This window comes from Manis javanica, chromosome 3 (genome assembly GCF_040802235.1).
Source record: "Manis javanica isolate MJ-LG chromosome 3, MJ_LKY, whole genome shotgun sequence".
NCBI classification, from domain to species: Eukaryota; Metazoa; Chordata; class Mammalia; order Pholidota; family Manidae; genus Manis; species Manis javanica.
Genome location: NC_133158.1, coordinates 176,589,607 through 176,617,378, shown reverse-complemented (window position 1 = coordinate 176,617,378; position 27,772 = coordinate 176,589,607). Strand labels below are relative to the sequence as shown.

The 27,772-nt window shown below is 46.0% G+C and overlaps 1 protein-coding gene across 10 annotated transcripts in view; it reads left to right on the top strand.

Annotated features, from left to right (window-relative positions):
• Positions 1 to 25,938, top strand: part of ZNF35 (zinc finger protein 35) — a 30,900-nt gene extending 4,962 nt beyond the window's left edge. For 3 of the 10 annotated variants that reach the window (XM_036996244.2, XM_073232423.1, XM_036996245.2), the window contains exons 4-6: positions 8,219 to 17,914; positions 20,061 to 21,120; positions 23,942 to 25,938. In XM_036996244.2, the coding sequence (XP_036852139.1) occupies positions 8,219 to 9,462 (1,244 nt within the window). In that variant the 3' untranslated portion in view covers positions 9,463 to 17,914; positions 20,061 to 21,120; positions 23,942 to 25,938. Of the gene's footprint in view, positions 1 to 4,264; positions 4,509 to 8,218; positions 17,915 to 20,060; positions 21,121 to 23,941 lie in introns of all 10 variants that reach the window. The other 7 variants (XM_073232430.1, XM_073232428.1, XM_073232426.1 and 4 more) reach the window with 7 other exon arrangements.
• The last annotated feature ends 1,834 nt before the right edge of the window (positions 25,939 to 27,772 follow it).

The window sequence follows — 27,772 nt, the reverse complement described above, 5'->3', positions numbered from 1 at the left end:
TCTCAGTCTTTGTCCTTTGCGCTGCCACCACTCCAGTCTCTGCTCTCTTGCAGCCATGCAGCCATGCCACCGTGACACCCAGAGCACTGGGTGGATCTCTTTATATACAGTCAGTAACAACGCATTGCCCACACATATTAGTGAGTAAGCTGACCAAGGCCAGGTGAGAAGCCATAGGAGCCTTCACTTTATCCACAGTGCTTTGGAAATTTTGGTGTATTGCTGGATTAATATCTGAGAGGCTTATCTATTGTTGCCTACGTGTGAACTAAAGTTTATACATTTAAAACCAAGTTTTCAAGCATACTTATTTTTATTTCATTTATACACCTAGAAATACTTTTATAAAAATGAGAACACTTGTGCTTTTTCTTAAATTCATGTTTAGTTAAGCTTTAAGTTTTACAGATTAAATTTTTAAACTTTTAAAAACATTTTCTTCTACCTATGTATCAATTTCCTTCTATAAAAAAATACCTAAGTTGGCAGACTTACAAATCTTATAAAAGAAATCTTGATTAAACACAGAGCTTTTGTAAATCTAGTGAATTGGACTTACAAATTTAGTAAATCAAATTGCCTTTCATATCTCAGAATATAGTCACCAACTAAGATGGCAGATTCATATAGCATTTCACATCTCTCCTTTTTAGAAAAGGATTTCAAAACTTATTACTATGTTTGTACTCTAGTTGATCACCAGTGAGATTTTAGTTTACTACTTCATTATTTGTATACTGATTTCTCTACTTCCTAAGGTTACAGTAATCCTACAATATCCAAAAAAAGAAAAAATACCATCTGAAGCCAAAGTTACAGGTCCTAGGTTATTGTCTAATTAATTGCCCAAGAACATTGAGCTTGAGCACACAGAAGGGCCTCAACTCCCTTTTCTTACACCCTGAGCACTTGCCAAGATCCTGGCTCTTACTTCATCCCTATTAAATTACTGCTACATTAAGACCTTGTAGGCTACAGCTGTGCCTAGCTCTGTAATAATTATGACATAATAAAGCATATGCAAATATAAGGAATTGTTTCTTCTATCAGCTCTAGTTGTTTCAGTAGCTCCCTATTTCTTCTGCTGGCTCTAGTTGGTTCAGTAGGTCCCACTGGGCTTCATGTTTCATGTCTTTCTAGTATTTCAAATCTCACAGTGAGGAGGACAGGAGTGAGGTCATAGGGTAAAGTGTTCTTGGACATTGTTTCTGTTGGAGAGATGCTTGGTGGGGGACAGGGGTCCCCAGTGTCAGTGATGGGGAGGTAAAGGAGAAAAGGTGAGAAAAAGGACAGAAATGTTAGATGGGAGAAAAATAAGGTGAAGTGTAGGTGATAAAGTATAGTGGAAAACATAGGAGAAACTAATGAGCAAAAGAAAAGTAGAAGAGATGTGAAACTATAAAAATCAGAATATTTCACACAAAATTAAAAATAAAGACCAAGAGAGGAGAGATGAAGAGGCAGTAGGGGAAGGTAAGAGAAGAAAAGATCTAAGAGCAGTTAAATGACAGGGAGAAAAATGGAATAGATTTTAAAAAGATACCAGAATAGTAGGAATAGAAATGACCAGGAAAAGATAGCATTTCAGATTTTTTTTGTTCTTGTCACATTTGGGGCTTTACTGTATCTGGTGCTCAGGTATTTCCTTTCTCCAACAATGCCCATCTTATCTGAATGACTGTGATACAGTTTAATGTTACTGTGTCTGAACTAGGCAATGAAACTGGGTTGTTCCCCTGCCTCCCCATTTTGCTTTGTACCCCACCATCCCCATGCTGCCCACTTACCTCACTGTTTGCAGGATGGCCCAAGCCTCTTCTGGTAGGATGTTCTGTGGATGCTGCATTCTCCTCCTGCAGTTGCTGCATGACTTGCAGCTCACACCTTTACTACTCACTTCTAAGCTGATGCCCTCGGTGGGAATACTTCTGCAAGCTTGCCTTCCATTCCTGCTGGACCTTATTTCATTTGTTTTATTATTGAGTACTTTTTCTGACATTAGTTTAATTCACAAACACTGAGGATTCACTCTACTGACACTAGGCTAATGGATGCACATTCCAGGGTCAAGGGTGGTGGGGGTAGAGAGTAGACAGACAACTCAGATATGATGTTACTGACTTCAGGACCCTTTTTTGACACCATTAGGGCTCTGAGGCAATGTAGATCGTCAGACTAGTCAGACTTCTAAAACTTAGGTATGTTTTAGTGTTGTCCTATTTTTGGCATTAGGGAGCAGGCTATGTGTCTTACCAAATGGGTATCAGCCCCGGGCAGGTTCGCTATAGATTGAATGTGATCAAAGAAATTGACAGGAAAACGTTCTTTGGGGTGAAAGGGTTTATTACCCGGCTTGTTCTCCTGGCGGTAGGTCGAGCACTAGTGTCTCTGCCTCTGCCCAGAGCACTGGGCCGAGCTCTCTGTATAGCACAATAATAGCTTATTGCCTAAAGGTGTGGAAGCGGTAACCTAGCAACATCATCAGGGCAGTTACATCATCACATGGTTTACATTTAGTGAGGATCCTGGCCATAGGAACCCCAGCTTCCCCACACTCCACCCTTCCAGGATTCTCATCTTACAATCTACACGCTTTCAATCTTCCACAGTGGTCCCTGTGCAAGAAAGCTGGAGCACTGTAACCAGATTCCACAATAGCAAGAGAAGATAACAACAACTTAGAGATAATAACAAAAATTAAAATACAACAAGATTTTGATACATGTAACAAAAATTATAATAATCCTCAAGCCAGGTGAGGTTCCTAATAACAAAAATTATAATAGTCCTCAAGCCAGAGGAAGTTCTCAATCCACAAAGACCTTTGGGGCAATAAGAGACATGTTTTAATGACACCAACATAGGCAAATCTTCTCCATCAGGTAGGATGTATGCAAGAGAGTGGTCCTGTCATAGGACTGTAGCAGGAAGGGGGTCCTTTCCAGGTCTAGTATACCATACTTTTACTCCTTTCCCTATGAGGGCTACTGAAGGGTCTATATATAGTGCTACTGGAGGTGCATGCACTGGCCATAATGATAAAACAAAACTCCCTGGCAAGATGCTCCTACCTTGTGGCCATTCAGGATATACTACTGTGACCTTTGGGGGGCACCTCTGCTGTTATTCCAGAAATAAACAGGAGGTCAGCTTCCAGGCCTTGTCCCCCAAAGGGGTCAGTGACCAACCAGCCAGTTGGCATGGTACCAGGTTGGTAGCCACAGAGTCAAGCCCCGATAGCCCAGCTGTCAGTACAGACAACTATAGGGGAGGGCTCCTGGCTGATCACAAGCCACATGGCCCACAACTCTGCCCACTGGCTGCTCTTCCCCTCATTATCTTCTATCCATATTGTCTCAGTCTTAGGATGGAAGCTATGGCCCTCCATTTTGGGGTCTCCCCATGGCTGGACTCATCTTTGTACCATAAATCTTCAGATATAGGGGCTCTTCCCTCCCGATAGGGACTCTCTGCTACTAATGGTTCAAAAGCAAATTATTTCTCTTTTTCACTAGTACATGTCACTGGCCCCAATAAGCACTGGAGTTCTTCACTCCAGGGGCTACTAGACAGGGCACTATGCTGCTGTAGGTAAGCACTCCACTTGGCCAGTGTGAGCGTTTGTGCCACACCACTCCTTGACTTTTGGATCCAGTCTCGTACTCACCCCAAGATGGAACAGGTGGCTTTTACCTTTATTGGGGCCATTCCAGTGATGGGTTCTGTAGCCAGCAAGGCATGATACACGACTCAGCAGCCAGTTGATTTTCTATCAAAGTGTATCATACTTCTTCCCCTTTCCAGAGTTGTGACCAGAATTCAATAGGTTGGCGAATTCGTTCAAGCCCCTGCCGGAGACCCCAGGCATAACCGTCTTCAGTGACATGAATGTCCAGCTCACAGGGTGTTTATGGGTCTATCACACTCAAGGCCTGTACGGCCTTGACTGCCCATTTTGCTGTAGTAAAGGCAGCTGCACATGTCTCATCCCAGTCCCACCTGATGCCCTTTCGTACCAACTTGTATAAGGGCTTCAGAATTCGTGCCAAGTGCGGTATAAACACTCTCCAGTAGCCTAGAAGACCCAGAAACTCCTGTAGCAATGCTACAGTTGTAGGGGTAGGAAAGGCCTGGACTTTATAACTGCTTCTGGTATAACTTTGGTCTTACCCGACCAGATGATCCCCAAGAATTTGCCAGACAAACCAGGTCCCTGTTCCTTGATGCTGTTCACAGCCCATCCTTTCTCCTGTAAATGTTGCAGCAGTCTAGGTGGTGCACCTTCTAGATCTGAAAGAGAATCGGACATTAGCATGACGTCATCAATATACTGGTACAGCCGCACCATTAGCAGTTTCTCCCATGTAGCCAAGTCCTGGGCTACAAGTCCATGACAGATGGAGCTGTGGAGGTATCCCTGTGGAAGGACGGTGAAAGTCCATTGCCGTCCCTCCCATGTGAAGGCACACTGTTCCTGACTTTCCTGCTCAATGTCAATGGAAAAGAAGGTATTACAAAGATTTACCGCATAATGTTATGTTCCTAGTTCATGGCTGAGGGTATCCATCAGTCCTGCAATAGAGGAGCAGCAGCATGCATAGGGGGTATGACTTTATTCAGTTCTCTGTAATCCATAGTCATACGCCAGGAGCCATCTGGCTTTTTTACTGACCACACTGGGCAATTGAAAGGACTATGGGTGGACTTTATAATACCCACCTTTCCAGCTCCTGGAGAGTTTCTCCAATCTCTTTATGCCCTCCAGACAGTTTGTATTGTTTGGTATTAGTCACCCGCCGGGGAACAGGCAAAGCTATGGGCAGGTGCCTAGCATGTCCCCTCAGAACTGCTTTCACCACACGTACTCTCAGTCTGACGTCAACTGCAGTGGTCTGCAGCCATAGACCCAGCAGGATATCAACCCCCAAAATGTGCTCAGGGATAGGAGATATATACACAGTATACCGTTTTTGGGGTAGACGCCCTATTCCCAAAGGGATTTGGGCTTGTTTCACTCTAATAGACTTACCCCCGTATCCATCTATGATAGTGGGGGTCCCGGGGAACCACTCAGGGTTACCATGAATCAGTGAACATTCAGCCCCTGTGTCCACCAGAGCCAGGACACGTTGTATGTTCACTGAGGACCAATGGACAGCTATTTCAGCATGTGGCCTCTGGTCCCCCCTGGTCCTTCAGGGCAGATACCTTGACCTTCCCCTCAGTCAAACCATGTTCCCCAGTCACCTTCCTGTGTGGGCTCAAGTGCGGTTGGCTCGCTCTCCTGCAGAAAGTCTTGCAAACACACAGGCTGGACTCGTGGCTCTGTGTCTGACCTCTGCCTCTTTGGTCTTAATGGCTGGAACTCCTGCTCTGGTTTCAGTTGTTGCCATAGCTCTAGTAAGATCCTATTTGACTTCGAATCTAATTTCCTTCCATCTGCTCCCACCCATATTAAATGAGCCCACATCTGGGTCCTCTTAACCTTCATGGGGCCCTGTAAATTCTTCTTATGAATAGCAGACCCTATTTCTTTGTTCTCATTGTTTCAGCCTCTCCTAAGTCTGCTACTGTATGTGTCACCTCACTTATGGGATGCCCTAAGTGAGGGGAAAGAATGGTCACTAGAGACCCAAAGAGGGATGTGGGAGCCATTTGAAGCACAATATTTCTCATCCCAGTAGTGCGATCTCTTCATCTGGGCCATAATTCTCTGCACTGTAAATGGCATTTCTTATGCCGAGCTCTCGAAGCTCCTGTTGGAGCTCAGCATACATCTGCCATCTAACAGGAGAGAATGGCAGATCACCCTGATTGGGGCACACAGCACAAAGTGCAGCCATAAGCCAGTCGAGGGAAGAGTGACTCCCTGGGGTCTGATGTGCATTTTGTTATCGCTGCCTCAAGGCGGGCTGCACTGTCAGGGTAGCCAGCTTTCCCATCTCTGATCCCGACGGAACCATTCCATCCACCCCTAAGTCCCACAGACGCAGGAGCCAAGCTAATATTGACTCCAAGGGCTTCTGCCTAAACTGGGAGCCCAAATCCACCAGCTCAGCCTGAGTATAGGGACAGAGCATAGAGTGCTCCATGACCTGGGGAGGAGGCTCCTTTTCTCCTCTGGGAACTTTCAGCTGCTAGGTCTTTTATTTTCTTTACAACCAGTGGGCATGCTTTTAATACAGGAGGCGTCAGTGCCTCTGGCACCACCCCTTCATCCTTCCCCAGCTCCTCCATTTCCGGGGCTGATGGCACCTTTCTATCCCCTCCCCCGTGCCTTCTCTGCTACAACCTTTACCTTTTCTACTGTGCCTCGCAGCTATGCCAGCTCAGTCTTCAGAAGCTCTCTTACCTTCACCTCTATGCTTCGCAGCTGGCGTTCTCATGCCACCTCTGCCTGTGCTTCCCTCAAGAGTTCATCTTTTTCCTTGATGGTCTCTTCCTCCTTCAGAGCACCTGGCAGTACTGCCATCGCATTCTCCAAGGAATCTTTTACCTCTTCAATGGCACCTCGCTGCTGGTGTTCTCATGCTGCCTCCTCTTGTATAAATGTCATTTCCTTCAGGGAATCCACAGCAGATTGCAGCTCGTGTTCTTGTGCCGCCATTTCTTGGGTCTTTTTCAGGAGCGTGTCCTTCTCCTCTGCAGACTTTTTTGATACTGTGAGAAACAGCTAACCCACAGTCCCTGCTGCCTCACGGGCACTCGGTCTCTGAAAAGACCTACTCACTATACCAAGGGCCACCCCTACAGCATCAGGTGTCACCTCCACTTGCCTCCAGTCCTGGGGTGGGGCCCAGTCCTCTAGGAGGCAAGCCACCTCAGACCACTTACCCATTGGGGGACAGTTCACTGTCTCCCCATTCATAGGGGCAGCCCGCTGAAGCACTCCTCCCATAAGGGCAGCCTATCTTTTCCCTTGGTCAACAATGAACCCTGCTGACTTTGCCAATTGTCTTGCCAATGTGTTTCAGCCCTGGGCAAGTTCGCTATGGATTCAATGTAACCAAAGAAATTGACAGCAAAACGTTCTTTGGGGTGAAAGGGTTTATTACCCGGCTTGTTCTCCTGGCAGTAGGTCAAGCACTAGCATTTCTGTCTCTGCCCAGAGCACTGGGCCAAGCTCCCTATATAGTGCAATAATAGCTTATTGCCTAAAAGTGTGGAAGCCGCAGCCTAGGAACAGGCCAGTTAAATCATCAGGTGGTTTTAGTTCAGTGAGGATCCTGGCCATAGGAACCCCAACTTCCCCACACTAGGCCACATCTCAAACTTAACTCAGAAAGGTCAGTTTGACATAAAGCTAGGCTAATTGCTCCACACAAGGCATAAACTGTTTTCTGCTCACCTTCTTTTGTACTCCCTTCTATGAGCATGACAACTCCGTCCCCTAAAGTTCATCTTTCCTCCTGAACTCCAGCACTTTGACCCACAGCACTGCTGGCCCAGCTGAAATTCATTCCAGACACTCACAGAGTCACTCCCTGTGATCCATGGCTGTTCTCAGCAGTTAACATAGAGTAACTCAGTTAATCCTGCCATGGTCTTATGAGGTAGAAATTGTTTTTGTCCCTATTTTAGAAATAGGGAAACTGAGGCACAAAAATTAAATTACTAGAATATTGAGAGGCTATGCAGCATAGAGGTTTTCGAGAACCCCTCAATGGTTTGGATACTTTTGGTCACTGTGGCCCTCTTGTAATCCAGTGTGACCCTTTCTGTCCATGCTTATCCTTTCTTTGATATTTAACTTCCTCATACAGAAGCCTAAGTTGCTTTGGTCTTCATTCACTGGGAGGGAATCTCCCTAAGTAACTACTGTGGGTTGTACACAAATCCAAACTAAGTGGCTAGAAAGCCAAACCTGGGGAAAGACTGGTATCCTACAAAACTGGTCCTAGTTGTGAGATCAGCCATCACACAATCAGGAGAGCTGTCGAGATGGCTTTCATGGCATGAGGCACTTGGGTTCAGTGTCTAATGGAGGTAAACACTGGAAGGACCATGAGTCTTTGGATTCTGCTGTAGGTGTAGGGGAGGGTAGAGACCTGGCAGAAGAACCCACAGAGGACAGGTGACATGTGAGGGAATTCTTTCCTTTGATGAAGCTGTTTTACAGACACTGAAGTCACATACTTAGTAACCTTTATGACTTGAAGAGCCTACTTTTTTTTTTGGACCATAAAAAGCTGACATTTGTATTTTCTGTTTGTTTCAGTTGCTGAAACTAAGAACCCACAGTTATTGGTTCCAAAAACGGAGATATGTGATGAAACAGAAAAACCCTTCATAATATCAGGAAGAATCCAGAAAGTTGACCCTCAAGGACCTGAGTTTGGAGAAGCCTGTGAAAAAGGGAACATAAAGAGGCAGAGAATCAAGAGGGAAAAGAGAGATTTCAGACAAGTAACAGTGAAGGACTGTCATGTACCTGAAAGTTTTAAAGAAGAGGAAGACCAAAAATATCAGAAATCTGGGGAAATATATAGTCTAAGTTCTGGCTCTATTAAAAACCAGAAAAGCCAGACTGGGCAGAAACCTTTTACATGTAGTGTGTGTGGGAAAGGCTTTAGTCAGAGTGCAAACCTTGTAGTACATCAACGAATACACACCGGGGAGAAACCCTTTGAGTGCCATGAGTGTGGGAAGGCCTTCATTCAGAGTGCTAACCTTGTTGTGCATCAGCGAATCCACACTGGACAGAAACCGTATGTTTGTTCAAAATGTGGGAAAGCCTTTACTCAGAGTTCCAATCTGACTGTACATCAAAAAATCCACTCCTTAGAAAAAACCTTTAAGTGCAGTGAATGTGAGAAGGCCTTCAGTTACAGCTCACAACTTGCTCGGCACCAGAAAGTCCACATTACAGAAAAATGTTATGAGTGTAATGAGTGTGGAAAAACATTTACTCGGAGCTCAAACCTTATTGTTCATCAGAGGATCCATACCGGGGAGAAGCCTTTTGCCTGTAATGATTGTGGCAAAGCTTTCACCCAGAGTGCAAATCTTATTGTGCATCAGCGAAGCCATACTGGTGAGAAGCCATATGAGTGTAAGGAGTGTGGAAAAGCCTTTAGTTGTTTTTCACACCTTATTGTCCACCAGAGAATTCACACTGCAGAGAAACCTTACGACTGCAGTGAGTGTGGAAAAGCCTTCAGTCAGCTCTCTTGCCTTATTGTGCACCAGAGGATTCACAGTGGAGATCTTCCTTATGTGTGTAACGAGTGTGGGAAGGCCTTCACGTGCAGCTCATACCTGCTTATTCATCAGAGAATCCATAATGGGGAAAAACCTTATACATGCAATGAGTGTGGCAAGGCCTTCAGGCAGAGGTCAAGTCTCACTGTACACCAGAGAACCCACACTGGGGAGAAGCCCTATGAGTGTGAGAAGTGTGGTGCAGCTTTCATTTCTAACTCACATCTCATGCGACACCACAGAACCCATCTTGTTGAGTAGCAAGTAAAGAGGAAGACTCCAGGCATTGGTCATAAACTACTACTCCCAAATTGGACACCTCTTTGTTTTCTTCTTCCTTTGTAAAAATGAGGCCTGCTATTTACTTAGAAGTAACAGTTTTCAGGAGTGCAGCACAAAACAATAGAAGCATTTCAGAGGCTAATTTAAAGAAAATGAAACTAAACACCTAAAGGCAAGGACTTTGTAACTGTGTCCTAAGTGATCATGTTGTCTAAAATGGAATGTGGTGGCTTTCTTAGAAATGGGTCATACAAAGCTAAGTGATAAAGATCCCATTTTGAGAAAGGTATTTTTTATTTTTGTTTTTTAAAACTGGTAATTTCTTGAGCAGCAAGCATTAGTGGTATAGTCCTGCTTGGTAGTATTCTGGAGCTTTGAACCTTGTGTTCTAGTGTTTTGGGTTAAGCATTGACTAGTGAAGGGGTAGAAATTCAGTAACCACTCCCCTGTGAACACATACAAGGTTTCCAGTCTCTAAGTAATTTAAAAAAATCAAAACCCCCACAAAACTAATAACTGTCTACAGCTCCTAAAATGGGTAGAAATAGGAAACAGCCAATTCTCTCAACGCCTATCCCTCATGAGCCTTAGTTTGGCAAAGCTGTGGGGACCTCTGATGAGTCCCTTCTAACCATTCCCCAGTCTACACAGCCAAGCACTTGAGGACTGATGTAGACAATGTACTGGGGCCACAAATGCTGCTGCACTGTATTTGCTAAGATCAGCGGCTCCAAATAACTCCCACTTTCCACTGCATTCCATTTGAGTGAGATTCTACTGACAGATCCTTTCCCAGATAGAAGAGTCAAAGAAGGCTTACTAGAGGCATGCCCACACTGTCTCTGCTCTCATTCTACTCAGACCCAGCCAGGGGGCTTAGTTTGGGATTCATTCTCACTTTATTGTCTTTAGAAGAAATGATGGAGCCCTTTTAATTTTTAAGAGGCCGGAAGAAAGAAATGACAGGAGAGGGAGGAGACAGAGTGGGATTCCTAAGGTCTTAATTTGTTTTTTTGTTTTTTTTGAAAAGTTCAAAGCTATTGGAATATGAAAACTTTTAAAAGGCTGAGGAAACTGGCTAAGGTAAGAACCTTTGTTACCACTGAGCCTTTACTCCTGGAAAATGATTTATAAAACTATGCAATAGGAAGAATTATGTAATAATATTGCCTTGTATTTATATAGAACTTTGTTTATGCACCATAATGTACAGAATCATGGTACCTAGAACTTATCTCATGCTTTCACATAGATCATTACTTTAGTCCCTAAAACACTGAAGGAGGTGTTTCCCTGTTTACCTGATGGTGGTCATTTAATGCAAGGCCAAGTAACAAGTGACAAAGCCTGTATTCAAACCCAGGATCTAACCAGAGTCTTCTTGTTCTACCAAGCTGCTTGTCTAACCACCTATAATCCCCCACCCAGATCTGTAGAGAGCTTGAGAATGGGGTGTATAGTCCCATTTACAAGTGAGGAAGCTGAGGTGACAGAGGGTGTGCCTTAGGCAGTGTGACCAGCAAGCAGCAAATCTAAGACTGGAATTTAAGTCTCCTGACACCTACCCCTCCTCTTAGCATGCAGGAGCATTTATCTCAAGTGCTATACCCGGGGATAAGCAGTTTGGTGCAACTCTTGTGCAGAAGTGCCCTGCATTTGTTTCATTTCTACAACAATTATTAATAGTGCTCTGTAGTTTACAAAGCACTTTCACATGCAGAAGGCATACACAAGAAAGCTTATTAATTTCCTTTTCTCTCCCCTTTCAAAGCATGTGCAACTTCTTTCCCTAGTTAAAATCATACAAACACAAGAAATCAATAGAAGTCAAAAGTAAGAATCAAAAATACTCATTCCTTCACTTACCCTGACAGTGACTGTTCCTATCCCCCTGTCTGGGAGTGAAGAGGCCCAAAGATAACACTATATATCTCTGTTGAGATCATATTTTTTCCCCTCTGCATGATCAGGATCCTCAGAAAAGAGGGAGAGCAGATCCGAGGGATGAATCTGTGACTTGACCCTCTAAGAGGCCAAAAGTATATGTCCCTGAAAGGTGTCAGCTGGGATTCATGATCATTAAGACAGTTAAACTGTTTTAGCTTCAGGTTGTATATTCATCCTCACAGTTAAATGCTTACCATGGATGATTGTGATCTCCTGGGTAAAGATTGCCATTCATAGGTGGAAAAGCTACCCAGATGATTGTAATGTAAAGCTGGGCTTGCAAATCGGACCCAGTGCTGCATTAAAGCAGTGGTTTTCAGTCGGCTGCATGTTGGAATCATATAGGGCACTTTAAAGTTTTTCCATTTCCAGGCCTCAGTATTTTTTAAAACTCTGGAGGAGAATACATTCTGCAACCAAGGCAGTTGGCCACTGCAGCCAATTAAAGCCTGCAGGCCACAAATGTGTGCCATCAGAGGGTGGGGGGGAGGGGCGCAGCTCCAGTGTGAGGATCTAAATGTGCACAGTGTTCTGTGTGGCTTCAGCAAAACAGAAAGAATTCCAGCTACACTGGCTGCATTGGGGGTCCTGTACCTCCGCCAAGCCTTTTCTGTAAGGATTCTGTGACCCGACTTAATTGTATTTTAAGTGAATATACCAAACATTTTATTTACATAAGCAAACCAAGTTTTATATAACATACTTTTATGTTCCTCATTCACCAAAATGACTTTCGACATTTCTACTTGTATTACTTCTCCGGGTCTGGGTTTCCACAATCATGTGATCTTAATGGATTACTAAACAGATTAGATCCTTCTCCAGTTAGAACTCTCCCTCTCAGTTCAATTCCAGCTCATAAAATCAGTTACAACCCTTTTTCTGTATGGTTTCTGATAGGGGAGGAGTGAGCACCCCTTGTTGTCAGAGTTGGCTTAGGTTTTTCTTTTTCTTAGGGTCATTTCCCTTCCCTCATGGCTGGTCTTTCTAGAAGTAGATGGGAACTCTGAAGCCCTGTTTCTTAAGTTGCCGAGAATTATCAGATTTAGCTATCAGGGGAAGAGCCAGACCTAGTGATGGGCAGTAAGGGTAGAGCTGGGAAGTCAGTCCTTAACTCTTGAATGAGACTAGCAGATGCATAAAGTGGAGCACAGAGATGCAAAAGTGATAATAAAATCATACAGTGCTTTGGGAACATGGGGCAGACTCTTCAACACACACACACATCTGTCAAATACAATTGGCCACGAATTCCTCTGGGTCAGGAAGAGGTGTCTTTGGGCAAAGCTAATTCTCCTCTGCTCTGGATCCCCTCCCCTCTTTCCCTAAGCAGTTGTCCTCCCACATCTGTCACTTCTCCACTTGCTTCTCTATCCAGTGAGCCTAGCCTTCCTGGGCCTACAGCCTCTGAGGACCTAATGTAGGCTGTATATTCCCTTCTGGAGAAACGCAGATTGCACATTCAATTAGCTGCTCATTTGTTGGGGTTATAGGTTCCCTGTGGCCAATCCATGGATCCTCTAGGGGCTAAAGCCACATCTGGGAATGCACTACTTAATCATCTGTGACGTTTTTTTAAATGAGGTCAGAATCTCTAAGGATCTCCAAACACATAACCTTTTAAATTTTGCATCTCTTAAGGATTCCCCAGCAAATTGCAGCATTATTCAGCACTCACACTGGAACCCCTGGAAACATTTTTGGTTTCCTATACATCATTCATTCATTACAAAAATTCTTAGGATGCATTCTTTGTGGCAAACATGGTACTAGGTCCTGGGGTGCTAAACAAACAAGGTCTACCAAACCCTTTCTCATGGCTCTTACAGGAAAAATGCCTGGATCCCTTAACATGATTTACTAAACTCTCATTGTCATCTTCCAATTTCATTTCTTCACTTTCCATGAACCTTTTACTGCCTAGAGGCACGTGCTTGCTCTCTGTGCCTTTGCTCAACTGTCCTTGGTGCCTGTTACCACCACCTCCTACCCAGCTTCCACCTACTTTTCCTAACCCTAAGTTTCTTTCAAGATTTGGTCAGATTTTTCTGGGAAAGCACTGACTGCCCTATAGCAAGGACATATTTAGAAGCATAGAAGAGCATATAATACATATCCAGAATTTTACTTTGTTTTAAAGTGAGAAAAATCTGGATTCAAAATTGTGAATATAGTACAGTTCTCATAATATTGTTACATATACAGTTAAAATGTAATAAATTACCTGAAGGAAATTTAAGAAAATATAAGTGGCTATGTGACTTGTTCACAGCCATAAAAGATGGTACATTGCAGAGCTTAGGCTCAAACCCAGGTCCTATGGGTAATAGAATTATGGGTGAGTAAGAGGTTATTTGTTTGTTTTTAGGAATTTCCATATTTTCTATAAGCAAGAATTTTATAATAAGGAAAAAATTATTGTATTTACATATTTTGTTTTATTGTATTAATTATAAACTATCTCAATTCCCCATTTTGTAAAATTTGGAATATACCCTGCACTTCTTTTTATCACCACCTTTTCTACTCTTCACCTCTGAAAATGTCAGGTCTGATAATTCTTGAATTCTGTCCTATAACTATAGTCTTCTATCCCTTGTGTATTGGTTTGTTCTAAAAGTTGCAAATAAACAGCATGAATGTTACTATGACCATGTAAATGTTTTTCACTGCAGATCTAAGTAACTTTCTATGATGATACTTCCCTTTTGGAACTATGTTTTGTTTTTACTGAAGTTTCTAGTTACCTTTCTTTGCCCCTTGCACTGGTTGCTTTTAGCACATCCTCTGTTATTTTCAAATTCTCCATCCAATTAGATACTCTGTTGAGCCCCCTTCTTTCCTGTATATTTCCTTCCAGAGACCTTGCGTCCTGCTCTATACTGCCCTTGCTGTTTTCTGCCTACTGCCCTGATGCTATACTGGACTCCATTGTGTCCTATCCCATATCTTCCTCTTTGTTCATGTACTCCCTCCATTTCACTGTAGCACATCTTCCTGTCACTTGCCAAGAAAAAGTATATGGAAGACAAAATTATTGATTGGTTACATATCAAAAACATTTTCCTCTACTCTCACACTTGATTGGTAATTTGACTAGCTCTGGAATTCTAGATTGAAAACTTTCTCCAGAATTTTGTGGATTCCTGTGTGATTCCAGTCAGATTTTTACTTCTCTGACAATCAGTAAATAGTATTTACCTTACTGTGATCTGTTCCCCCACAGCCATACCTGGAAGCTTTTAAAGTCTCCTCTTTATCCCTGATATACTCAATTCCCAGAAGTACTCAATGGAATTTTTCAATCTAGCGACTCAGGTACTTCTACTCTTGGAAATTTTCTTGTGTTACTTATGTAACAGTTCCCCCTTTCTGTTTTTTTTTTTTCTTTCTTTTTAATTTTTTTGAAATTTCTTTCAATCACATGTTGTACTTTGTGTGTTGATCCTCAACAACGTGTTCCTTGCCTTGTGCCATTTTCTGGGAGCATACCTTAATTATTTTTCAACCTTTCCAGTGAATGTTTTTACTTCAGCAGTAATTAGTTTAACTTCTAAGAGCCTTTTCTTGTTTTCTGTCTCTTTTGTCACCTGAATGATCTCACTCATTCATGCCCTTGCCCCTGGGTCCTTTTTTCTCTTTATCACATTTACTCTCACTGGAGACTTTCCTCAAATATGTTGTGATTCTTACTGATAAATCAGCATATATACACATACACATAAATCTGTGTGTGTGTGTGTGTGTGTGTGTCAAAAACTCAAATGAGACCTCTGTGTAGTGACTGGTGAGGAGCAAGCTGTTCCCCTGGAAACCTCTAAATGCCAGAATACAGAGGTCTTTTGTGTGGGCTCTTAAATTTCTCTAGTAAAAAAATCCTTTGATGTTTTTGTCTGAGGTTGCTATGAGTGCTACTGTAGGAGTGGGGGAGAAGAGAATCAAGTGTTTATTACAGACTTTGAGTTAATGCCCATTTTAAGCCCTTCTCTCTCTTCCAACCTTCATGTGCCTGGGAGTTCCAGGCTCCAGGCCGCTTGGCTCTGGCAGGGTAGGTCTCCTGCCTCTTTCCAGTCTATTGCTCTTAGAAGTGTTCCCTGCTGTGACCACCCAACTTTATCAGTTACCACTTCATCTATTTCTCATCTTCTAGAAAATTTTCCCCATATCCCATCAGTGTTATTTAAACCATTTTAATCCATTATCATTTCAGGGGAAGCTAAACCATTTTAAAAAGAATGTTGGATACTTTGGTACAGTAGTACTACCTTTAGAAAGCTATCCCAAAAGAAGAGTATTTTGACAATGATACTGTTATTTGTCAGGGTTATTAATCTACAAAAGGTGTAAATGGAACCCAAGTGACTAGAAATGATTAAATTATAATACGATGGAATATAATATAACCACTAAAAAAAATTTAAAGAATGTTAAGTGATACAAAATGTTCTCCATATTAAATGAAAAATGCAAAGTACAAAGTTAAATGGTGTGTATAGAAAACCCAGTTTTCTTAAATGTACATGCATAGAAATCAGTCCATCAGATGTTAACAGTAGTTAAATTTTCCATATTGTCTGCATTTTCTACAATAAGCCTGAATTACTTTCATGATCAGGAGGGGAAAAGTTAATAAAAGAAAGATCATAGCTTATGCAGAGTGGTAAGACCTTGTGGCATACAGAGTGGGCAGTAGGGAGCCACAGTATAAAGGACTGGGAAAATAAAATGCTCAGTTACCTCCAAGAACCAGGAGTTCCACCAGGGAATACTGTCACCCTGGTGTTTGGCAGACAGTTGTGCTGGAGTGTGGTGGCTAGGCGGGAAAGGGAAGAAAGGAGCCCTGGAGGCCACATGGACAGCTAGCTTGTCAGAGTCTGAGAGACCACTGGGATTCTGACCCAGGTGGTGGGGTGAGGCCAGAGAAGGGACAGATGGATGAGCGGGCCTTAGGGGCATGAAGGATCAAGTAGCAAATTCCCAAACCAGAAATCTGGGCCTCTGCACTCTGATGAGACATGACCTGTGACAGATGGGGCCTGGCTCAGGCCTGAGAGGCCCCGGTCCCATTGTGTCTCTCTGGGGCTCCCTGTGTGCACAGTGGCTGACACCTCTGTAATGCTGGGAGAGAGGTTGAGGAAGGCAGCCCAAGTCCTAGCAGGCCAGTAGCAAGGTTGTAATCACCCCACTAGTTGAGGGGTTCCTGTGTTCTAGGCATAGTGCTGAATGCCACATGTTCCTTATCTTATTTATTCCTCTCCTGAGGTGGGAAGTTCTCTGATGACCCCCATTTGCAAGGCCAGTAGTCACAGTCAGAATAACTGAGGCTAAGCCTGTGCCCCTTTCTCTCAAGGTCCTTTCTCATTGTACCCCCATCTTAAAAGTTGCAGCAGTGAAGAGTAAGTCTCCCTCCCAGGCTGGAGTACCCCAAGTAGGATAACTGTTATAAAGAAATTTGAGGATCTTTCCAGAGATAGCCCATGCATTTACAATCTTATGTGTCCCCTTTCAGCACACAGGCACAGACACTCTCTATACACCTTGGTTTTTTTCACTTAGTGTGTCTTATAGCTGGTTCTGTATTAGCCTGTAAGGTCTACCTCATTTTATTTTCACTGCTGTGTGATGTTCCACTGTATGAATGTACACACATCATGTAGTGTGCCGTATTAGACACAGTGCCGTGCTGAATATACCAACACACCATCCTTGGTATTTGTGCAACTTCGCCTGCAGGATAAATTGTTAAAGGGTAGGTGCATTTGGTATTTTGATAGAAAGTGTGAATGTGGTTCCCAGTAAGTGTATAGAAATGTCCATTTCCCGAAGTCATCCTTAAAACTATAGTTTTTGATCTGATAAAAGTGCCCTCATTTTGATTTGCATTCAATTATGAATGAAACGAAATCGTGTCTTGTGTTTAAAAATTGTGTTTTTTTCTTCTGTGAATTCCTGTTCATGTTCTTTAGCAGTTCTGTTGGGTTGTTGATCCATTTAAGAATTTATTTGTACAAACTCTGTAGTAAGAAAATTATGGTGTATATTTGCCATATATGTTGCAAATATTTCCCCTAGTTTATAAGTAGTACTTTAATTATTGCTGTATTGAAGTAAAAGCAGACTTCTCTCAAGGGGATTGTCCCATTATTTCACCAAGTCCTTTGAAATGGGTCCATTTAAAATTAGTTTTGGAATAAGGACTGAGTTGGGTCCTGACCCCGCTACCCGCCCCTTTTCCTGGAGGGTCGGGCCGGAGGAACCCAGCAGAACCACAAAGATGAAACGCCTCCCGCTTCCTAGAGCTGCCGGGCAGTGCCTGCAGCCGGTGTTCCCCCGGGCGGGTTCACAGAGCGGCGCCTGACGTGGGCGGCTAGAACGGGCGGAGCTGCCTCCCTGCTCCGAGAAACCCGGGGGCGGGGGGCAGGGCCCCGGCCTGGCGCCGGGAGGGGGCGTGTCGGTAGGGAAGCGAAAGGGGCTGCAGCCTGAGGTCTGCGCGGCGAAGGGGGCGGTGGCTGCGGGAAGGGCTCGGTGGGGGGCCAGGGGCGGCAGGGGGAGAATTGGCAGTGGGGACCGGAAGGGGGGAGACGTGCGGGACGGTATGACGGTAAGCGGAAGGGGACAGGCCGGGGCTGGGAAAAGAGGGGCTCAGTCCTGGGGAGGGACGGCTTCCTCTGAGGCCGTGGCGCCCTGGGCCTGTCGGGCCTATTTCTCTGGCCTTCAGTGGGCGGGGCAGAACCCGGAGGTGCTGCTGAAGACTGTTCACTCGAACCTCACAGTGGGAGAAAAGCCAGATTCTAGGCCGGCCTTGCCCCCCCACCTCCAACGCAGGACAAGTCCTTAACCTCTCTGAACAGCAATGCTCCCTTCCCCGCCTCCACCTGGGTATGAAGCTGGAATGAAACGAAGAATTTGAAGTGGCTTTGTAACTGTTAAAAGGCTGCCTGGTTGCACAGGTCTGCCAGATTTCTGCTGGACGACAGGGTAGCCATGGATCAAAAGAAAACCAAGCATGACTTGATTGGGAAAACTTTTTACTTTTTTTATGGGGGTTGAGTTTTTTTTTCCTCCGTTCTTGTCCCTGCCACAACAAACAATTGAAGGGTAGAGACTCATTAGTGAAGCAGAGTAAAAGTTTTATTTGAAGTTAAGCACTTAGTGAAGAAGTGCTGGCGTCCTCAGGAGGAGCATGTAAGGTTGGGGGGTTCCCTCTTTTAGGGATTTTTCAGGAACGTGACAAAGGACTAGCCGGTATTGACTTGTTAAGTGGCCTCAAGGTGTTTATCTCTGGTGAGAGACACCATGTTTCCTCTATTAAGATTCCTCCAGGTAATTCTGCAAAATTAAATTAACACACGAAATTTACTGATCTGGTTCCTCTCCCTGGATAGGGGCTTTCCTCTGGGAACATATCAATCAAGACCCCTGCCCTGCCTCAAGGTGGGCTGAGTTTGAGGTCTGTTTGCTAAAGAATATGTTAGGAATCTTCCTAACTTCTTGGCTCTTAAAATGCAATTTTAGCTAAGATGGAAACTTACCTGTTCTTACTATACTGTTTATATCTGGGCTTGTTTGGAAAATTAGCTACAATGTTTGTCTCCCACCCTGGTTATAAAATTACTTGATTAGGAGATGAAGGAGGAGGAAGAACAGCACATAGGCTAAGTTAAAGAATAAGCTGGGCCTTTTAGCAGGCTAAAGTAAATCTTACAATTGCATAATCTAATTGACACAATGAAGACATGGGCTGTGCTTGGATACTTCTCTTTATCTGGAGAACATCTGGACATGCCAAGTTACTCCTGACCTTTGGAGCTTCAACTGATTAATTCTGTCTTTTCTGGCTCTCTAGTTTCACCTGATTAACTCTTGAGTCCTTTCTAGTGGGCTTTACTGGCCTTGTTCTCTATCCACCCTGCTCATACCTATTTTTCTGCCTAACGCTTTCACAGTTCAACATGAGTTGCAGTTCCCACTACCAGCTTCCGGTATACATGTTAGTGGGAGGAGCTCCAGAGCAGCCATTCCATTTTGTCTGGTGTGGGTGGTGGACCCTGAGCTGGGCAGAGACTGGAGCCAGTCAAGGCCTCAGCCAAGCACAGTCCTGCCCCGGAGCTAGGCTAGATTCCCCAACTCGGCTGCTAAAAGTTACTTCACATTTGCCTGAGCTTTGAGAGTAATAAGCAGAGGCCTTCACTGATGAGGAGACAGGAAACAGGTCAGGGAGGGGAGATGTGAAGTCAAAACTCAGGCACCCAAAGGTAAAATCTGTTTAAAATCCAAGAAGCCACTATGCTGAGGAAGGAGCCAGATGGTTCTGTGACCCCCTGAGGCCAGAAGCACCTCTGAGGGGAGGGGACGTCTCAGGAAGTAAGTCTGGCAGGGTCTGGACCTGAAGCAGGAGTAGGATGGGTGGGCACTTGTCCCAAACAGCTGTGGGGACTGGGGTGGCTTCTAGACGTTGGGGTAAGAGCACCTTTCCTTCCTTCCATCCTGCCGGGCTTTGAACGATGGGCAACACTGTCATGAGCTGTGTTCACAGAGGGTCTGATCCCAAGGCTGGCCCTACCTCCTTCAGGAGTGTATGGCCCCCCTGAGATGGACCAGTCTCTGATGAAGTGTTTGCATCCCTCCAGGTGACACTCTGTGAGCCCAAAGAAGCCATCCTCAGGACCAATCAGGACTGCTGTGCCATCACTTGGGGACGAGTGAGAATTTGACGCACACAAAGGAGGACAAGACTTGTGAGCCTGAGGAGGAGGAATCCTGGGCCCATTGCTCTAGCCTTGGGACCTCCAGCAGCAGGGCTGAGGGCAGGCATTCCCCAGTGGGGTACAGTGGGCCACAGCCTAGTGGGAGAGGTGGAAGATAGGCTGGCCCTAGCAGAGGGCAGTAAAAGGACCGAGGGTTTCCAGGTAGGGGTGGGACTCATTTTCTGGCCTCTTACAAGTCATTCTTGTTTCCTCATGAGACCTGGACCCTTAGATATATAAGCACAGGTGGTGTGCTGGGCTCCCTTATTAACTCAGTGTCCAGGCAGCCCATTGGGGATCTTTCAGGAGCTGTTCTGCCTCTTGACTAGTTGGGTCACCTCACCTCAGGGAAGTCAAAACTCCAAATCAGTTTCCTTACCTGTCAAATGAAGCAGCATTTCCCACCCTGCCAGCCTCACAGGATGCATCAAAGGCAGCTGGCTAGGACAGGGTGAAAACTGTTCTGTCATGTGGTACTGCCATGACCATTAACTAGGCTGAGTCCCCGTCCAAGAAGAGAGGGTATACTCTTTGGGAGGGGTGCACCAAGAGCTGTGTAGGGCTAGCATCCCCTGCTGGAGGGGCCTCTTTGGTATATGCCTTTTGTACCTTCCAGCCCCAAACCTCCCCAGAAAGTTGTCCTTGCACTTGTTATGGGTTCTCCCCACTGTCCATCAGCCAGGAGACAGGGAAAAGGCACTTTGACCCTCTTTAGCTTCCCTTCCTAAGGTCAGCTATGGACTTTCTCTAACATTTCTTTGCAGGTCTCAGACCAATCCCGACAACAATAGCATGATATCTGGGATGAGAAAGCCACCCAGGGCTGTCTCTGACTTTAGGCCCTGAGGCCCCCTGCCTCCTGGGACCTATCTGGATCCTGTCCCTAGGGCCACTGCTGGGGAAGCACGACTGGGGCCAAAGCTAGTGGCCTCCGCCAGGCTGGGTAAGGCTGCTTCCCACTAGCCTTGGCCTCCCCTCTTCTGCGATGTAGGTGATACCAATCTTCTCAGCAGAGTGGGCCTCTTAGGACCCAGGCTTCAGCACTTGACTTACCCCCAAGGTGACCAGACAGGCTCTGTGTGTCTTGGGAACGGCTGTTTCCCCTAGTCAGTTGGTGGGTATCTCTGAGAATTACACCAGTATGCTGCACTGTCAGTGGAGGAGGGCACCAGAGAGAATGTGGCCCGGTGCTCTGTGAGCAGGTCGGCTCCAAATGCCAGCCAGGCCAGGGGCCACAAGGCTGTGTTTACCACCAGGCTGCTTTCCTGGGCCTCGGTCCCAAATCCTTTCTAATAGCCCAATAAACAAAGAACCGCTCCAGCAAATCTCATCCCTTGGTTAGCTGTAGCTGTCTGGCAGACACAGTAGTACTCAGGATTACTTTCACTCCAGGGCCCATCATTCAGAGCCTTTCTGGGCATTTAGCCAGATATGCACTAGTAGTGAGTTTTCTGGGCCTCAAAGGAGGCAGGACAAAAGCACCCTTTACCTCCTGTCACATCTGAGGGCAGGGACTGTGCCACCCAGCATCCTGTCCTCATAGCGACTTGCACAAGTGCATCAGATTAAGAAGGCTACAGGTATAATAATAGGAGTCAGCTATTGTCCTGCAGAAACCCTAGCCTACTTGGGAAGATGGACATGTGGGAAGAAAAATCTAATTCACCAATATGAGGTCATTGCCGAGGTAGTGAGGATGAATGGCAGAGGTGGTCGGGATAGAGGAGGGATGCAGTCACTCACTGGGAGCTGTGGGAGGAGTGGACAGAGACTTCTGAGGGAGGTGCAGAACCAGGCCCAGAGGATGGGTGGCCAGCGGGGGAGGGGTAGGTGGATGAGCAGTTAAGGTGAGGACAGGATTGGGTACTCCAGGCCAGGAGGAAAATGAAAGACACAGAGGCAGGAAACCTTTCTTGGGGAGTGTATGACCAGAAAGCTCAGGGAAGCTGAGGAGGGAGTTGGGAAATGGGAGATAAGCTTAGACTGGGGGCTAGTGCTGGACTGAGGCAGACCCTGGCCATCTCTACCCTCAGTACAGTTCTCTGCCCTACAGGAATGTGCTCAAAAACAGGTTGATAAGGTAACACTTTTGCCCAGTGTGGGGCCAACTCTTCCCCTTCCTGGCTCCCGGCTCTCCCACACCCTGTGGAACCTTGACAACTCTGCTAAGGAGCTGCTGTAGCACTTACAGACAGACCAGACAGGCGCGTGCACACACACACACACACGCACGCACGCACGCCCTTCTGGACCTCCTCAAACATGGTCCTCCTTTCCTGCTCTTATTTCCTGTAGCTTTGGGTGGAAAGGGGCATGTGTGTGTCCCCCCCAACCACCACTTTGGAGGGGCAGCTGCTCTGCTCTCTTTTACCGCCTAGACTAATCTGATGGGCTGCAAGGGGATCCATAATGGTCTACCTTCCCCACTGCCAAGCTCAGCACTGGCCTTGCCCACAGCAGGCCGTCCACACCCTTCCCTGCAGGCAGCTCTGTTGTTCTCCCCTCTTCTCCTTTATCTCATAGATGCCTGAGCTCTCTCAGGAATTCTCATCCTGCATCCTCTCGGTCAAGCCCCTTAACTCCCAGAACCCCTCTGTCCAAATCTGGGCCTTTCTCCAGCCACCCTACTTGCTGCTCTGGAGTTCCCAAGACTCCCTGTGTATCTCCTCCTGGCTTGGCAGTCTTTACATCTGTAGGCGTGCCCTCCCTGGGCAAATGTCTAGTGATGGTGCCATCCCTGCCCCTTTCCCAGAATGCATGCTTTCCTTTACTGCTCTTTCTTTTCTGTTTTCTCTACCCATACTGAAAACATGGTACACATTTATAAAATTTGAGTTTAAGTCCTCTGTTTCCTGACTCCTGATATTTCAGGAAGCTCACTGGTGTAACACTTGTGACCTCTCTCTGGCCCCACACTATTGCCCCAGGACAAAAGGGGATTGGATTTAACTATGAGTGGAAAGAAATGGACTCTGAGAAAGCCAGTCCTCCCTCCTCTCCCTTGGGTTCCAGTATCCACACAGACCGTGTGTCTGCCTGTTCCTCTTCTCTTCAGTGTTATAGGAGCAAACCTGTGATAGCTCAGGCTGCTTAATGCTCCCACAGCAGTCCCTGGGCACTTGGTGCTCTCATCCTGGGATTCAGGTGTTAGTGACCCCACCTGCCTGCAGCTATAGGCCACATTCACCAATATCAGCTTTTCAGTAATAAAGATGATATATTGCTCTCCCCATATCTTATTTCTCAACTGAGCAGATTATTATACTAATAGCTAACACCTAGCTAAATACTTTATGCACATTAATCTATTTCTTACAACATTACCATAAAATAGGTCCTAGTAGTAACTCGGATAGGAAAACTGAGGGACAAAGAGGTCAAGTAACTGCTGTGGCAGAGGCAGGATTCAGCCTCCGGCTGTCTGGTCCCAGAGACTGTACTCTTGGCCCCACTGCTATATTGCCTTTATTTTTTTATTATGGTTAATATACAGTATCCTATTGGTTGAATCACAACATAGTTATTCAATAATTATATACATTACAAAATGCTCCTCACAGTAAGTAGTTACCATCTGCAAAGATAATCCCATTACTGACTATATTCCCTATACTGTACTTTTCAGCCGTCTTGCCTCTTTCAGAGAACTGAGTTTCCTCAAATCTCAATATAGTCTCATGTTTCCTATCCATAATATAAAGATGACTCTATTTTTATTTGTTTTTTTATATATTATTTGTTTTCATTTTCTATGTATTGTGCAGATTTTGAGACCAACATTAAAAAGATGGATTTGATTCTGGAACAAGTGAATCTGAGAGAATTCTCTGGAAGAATCCAGGGTAAAATTCCAGATGGCTGGGAAGTCAGAGAAGGGGGAGTGGGAAAGTAGAACAATCTGAATGGCTTGCAGACAAGCAAGTGAGGAGAGACATGCCAGGCACCAAAAGAAAAGAAACATGGATCAGGAGAGAGGCCAGGACTGTATGAAACTTGATGGAGGCGCCCGCCTCAGCACCAAAACCCCCTGCTTGTGTACTGATTGTGGCAAGAGCTCCACCCTTGTCGTCCAGCAGGGAATCCACACCAGGGAGAAGCCATGTGGGTGCAGGGAGTGCAGGAAGTCCTTCACTTGCAGCTCCACCTGATCCGGCATCTGAGGGTGCACATGGGAGAACCCTATGTCTGTGGCCAGTGTGGTAAGGCCACAGCCAGGGCTCAAGCCTCATCGTGCAGCAGGGTGTGCACACAGGCAAGAAGCTGTACATTGGCCCCCAGTGTGGCAGGACCTTCAGCCCAAGCTCTACCTCCCTTTACATCGGCAGAGCCTCATGGGCTAGAGGCCCTAAAGTGCCAGTGCGGGAAGGCCTTCACCTGCAGCTGCCCCCTCCTGGGGCCCCGGCAGAGCCACAGCCAGCACAGGAAGGCCTTTGGCTGGAACTCGCACCTCATCTTTCAGCAGACCACCCAGGCCAGGAAGAAACGCCAGCTGGCCTCCCTGGTGAGCCCAGTATTGATGGGCTCAAAGTCTCAGGGACCTGAAACACTCAGGGACCCAGCTAAGAACGCTGAGCCCTTGTCATCAGCCCTGCTCTGTGCCACATGCTGCCAGCCAAACAAGACTAGGGTGGATTCCTGTGAGGGCCTCATGTGTCCTTGAAGACACAGTGCACACACATGTAGACACAAATGACTGAAGGACACTAGAGGACAAGCTGTGTAAAAAAAACCACAGAGGTGTGTGAAGAGGAAGAAGCAAGATCCATGTGGAAGGGACACTGATGGGGCCTCACGGGTCAGCTCTGGGAGAGCAGGTTGGCCCCGGGTTGGTGGGGAAGGCCTAGGGAGGGGGCCAGAATAAGCAAAGGCCCAGGAATGAGTTTAAGTGGGCCCCAGTGAAGGGGACTTGGGGTCACTGGGAGTGGCAGGCCTGAGGTACACATGGGGAGGTAGGAAGACGCAGGTCAAAATCCCTGGTATGGGTGCCATGAACCAAGGTCAACATCCTGCCCTTGGGACCCAGTTTCCTGGGTGAGCTGCTGAGGGCTCTGAGCATCATTTTCTACAGCTGTCCAAGGAGTTGGACATGAGGGGCTGTCTTCTTAATTCTGGCCCTTGTGGTTGTAGGAGCTAGGAAGCCTTGGTCAGAACAGAGGCCGGCAGAAGGGAGAGGAAGGTGGGAGGATGAAGCTGGTGACTCAGGTTAAGTGACGAGAGAAGGGAGGAAAAGGAGCCAGGGAGACACATAACAGGAAACGAGAAATCCAGCTGTTTAATCTCAGCTGAAGCAGCTCACAGATCTCTCCAGCAGACAACCTATTATTGACTGTTACATAAAAGGCACCGAGCTGGGTGTGCTAAGGAATCCACCGTGAGTGAGACCTGGCCCTTTTAAGAGTGGACTCCAGCAGGGGGAGTAAGACCTACAGGACGCAGCACCTGCTAGTAGCAGGAAGCTAGAATAACTGGGAGAAGTTCAGAGGTGGGGGGAGTATGGTATTTGAGCCACGCCTCCAAGGGTGGGTAGGATTTAGAAACCTGATGGGGGGAGAGGTGTGCCTAGGAAGATTTGTCTGGAAAGGAAGACACGCATGGGGAAACAGTATATGGTCTTAACCTAGGAGACAAAGATGGCATGTCACTTATGTCCTGGATGCTTTGAAATATGCTGTGTGAGTTGGAGTGTCAAGTACAAAACCCTTTCCAGCACTGGCTCCTTCTGTAGTGTGGAAATTTAATGAATAAAGAAAGTATTTGTGCTTCTGTTGTTACTAAGCAGTGTTAAGCTCGAAATGTTGGCCTGATCTAGTAAATAAAACACAAATCAGGCATGCTGACGCTCTGATCACCAGCAATGTCAGTAGGGTCCCTGGCAAGAAGCACAGAGTTTAGTACAGGAACAGTTTACAGAGGTGTGGCAGGGGACAGTGACACCCCGGGTGCCAGCAACAGCTGGAGCCTGTGCCATCCCCTAGTTTCTAGCATCCCTAGAAGCAAAGGAAGGAATGTGTGTCTGGAGTCCAGGTGAGGGACCTCCAGAGAAGCTGTGGGCACAGAGGGATGGCCACTACCAGGGACACGGTGCCAAAGCAGGGAGGGAGCAGACACAGTACCCTGTCTCTTGTCCTCCCTCTGGTCTACCAGGGCCTCCCCCAGAACCAGGAAGCTGGAGGTAGAAGGAATCAGGGCAGTGCCATCCACCCCAGGGCGGAGAGGCAGAGGATGGACACACCGTGCTGTGCATGGCAGAAAAGGGATCTGGACCCAGGCAGGACGATGCAGAATCAGCTCTGGACACCAGCAGGCAACTTGCCTGCATTTTGGAGTGAGTTGCTGAGAAGGGAAGTGTCAGGCATGGTAGCAATCAAAACATTTGAATGTCACTGGATTGGGAAGGGTCCCTGAGGTTCTCCTGCTGAACAGAGATGGGGATGTCTTGGGAGGAGCCCAAGTGAAAGACAGATTCTGTGCCACTGTGCCCTGTGTGGACGAACAGTTTTATAAGAGATTCTGGTGCTCCCACAGCACACATTCTCTGTGGGCCCCTCATGAGTTCCCCACATTCCCAGGGACTCCACCCAATCCCTCATCTCCAGCCCTTTCATTCTGACATCCCATGAGAGGCTCCATGAGGAAGAATTGCCAGCATGTCACGTGATTAAAACCCCCATCCACCTGCCCCATTTAGGGAGGGTCTGTTTTCCTCCCCAAAATGTTCCTTCTCCCTCTGGTTAATGCTGGCAAAGGTTAAGAGCTCTAGAATTACCCATCTCTCCTTACTTTGCACACCCACCCAACTAGCTGTCATATCCTGGATGGCTGGACAGAGAGGTCACCTCTAGCAGGTCTCTTCCAAGCTTCCTTCTGTCCTTTTCCCATGGCTGCCTCCACTGTTCAGGCCCCTGCCCCCAGACCATCACGGCTGCCTCCCACCTCTTCATATTGCTTCCAACCTGTGATGCACACTCTTTGGACAAGGTGGGAGCAGAAGGTGGGGAAAAGCTTTTAAGAGCAAAGGACATAACAGCAGCTAGGAACCAATGCAAAGAGTAGATGAAGAAACTGTCCCTGTTCCTCCAAACCACTCCCCTAACCCGTGTCCCCTAGGGATGACTCACATTGGTAAGAGGCAGAGTGTGGAGTGAGCCTGAGTAAAGGTGTCCTCTGACTTCTTTTAACTAGTGGTAACATCTTTTTGGTTCCCTCAATAATGGGCTAAGCAACATGTTTTAACATGTGTGTTCATTTTATATTTGTGTGAGTCATGATTTTACCTTTTTTTTTTTTAAATTACCTTTTAACAAGCCTGTTCTAAGTTCCTTTGCAGACTACTGGAAGTAAGCCTTATCCAAACCAGCAAAGCCCGAGACTTGCGTGTTGATCCTGTGACCCCTGCTCCTCTGTAGAAAACTGAGGTAGCTATTGTTCCTGCTTACCCAGCATGTGTTCTCATTTCCCTTCCCTCAGCAAACTGCACACTCTGGTTATGGGTGGAGAATGTGCTCCTGCTCTGACCAACTGCATTTCCTTGGAAACTGTACTTAATTCAAGGGTTTGCATATAATGTAAATAAAACCAACCAGAATTATTTTCCT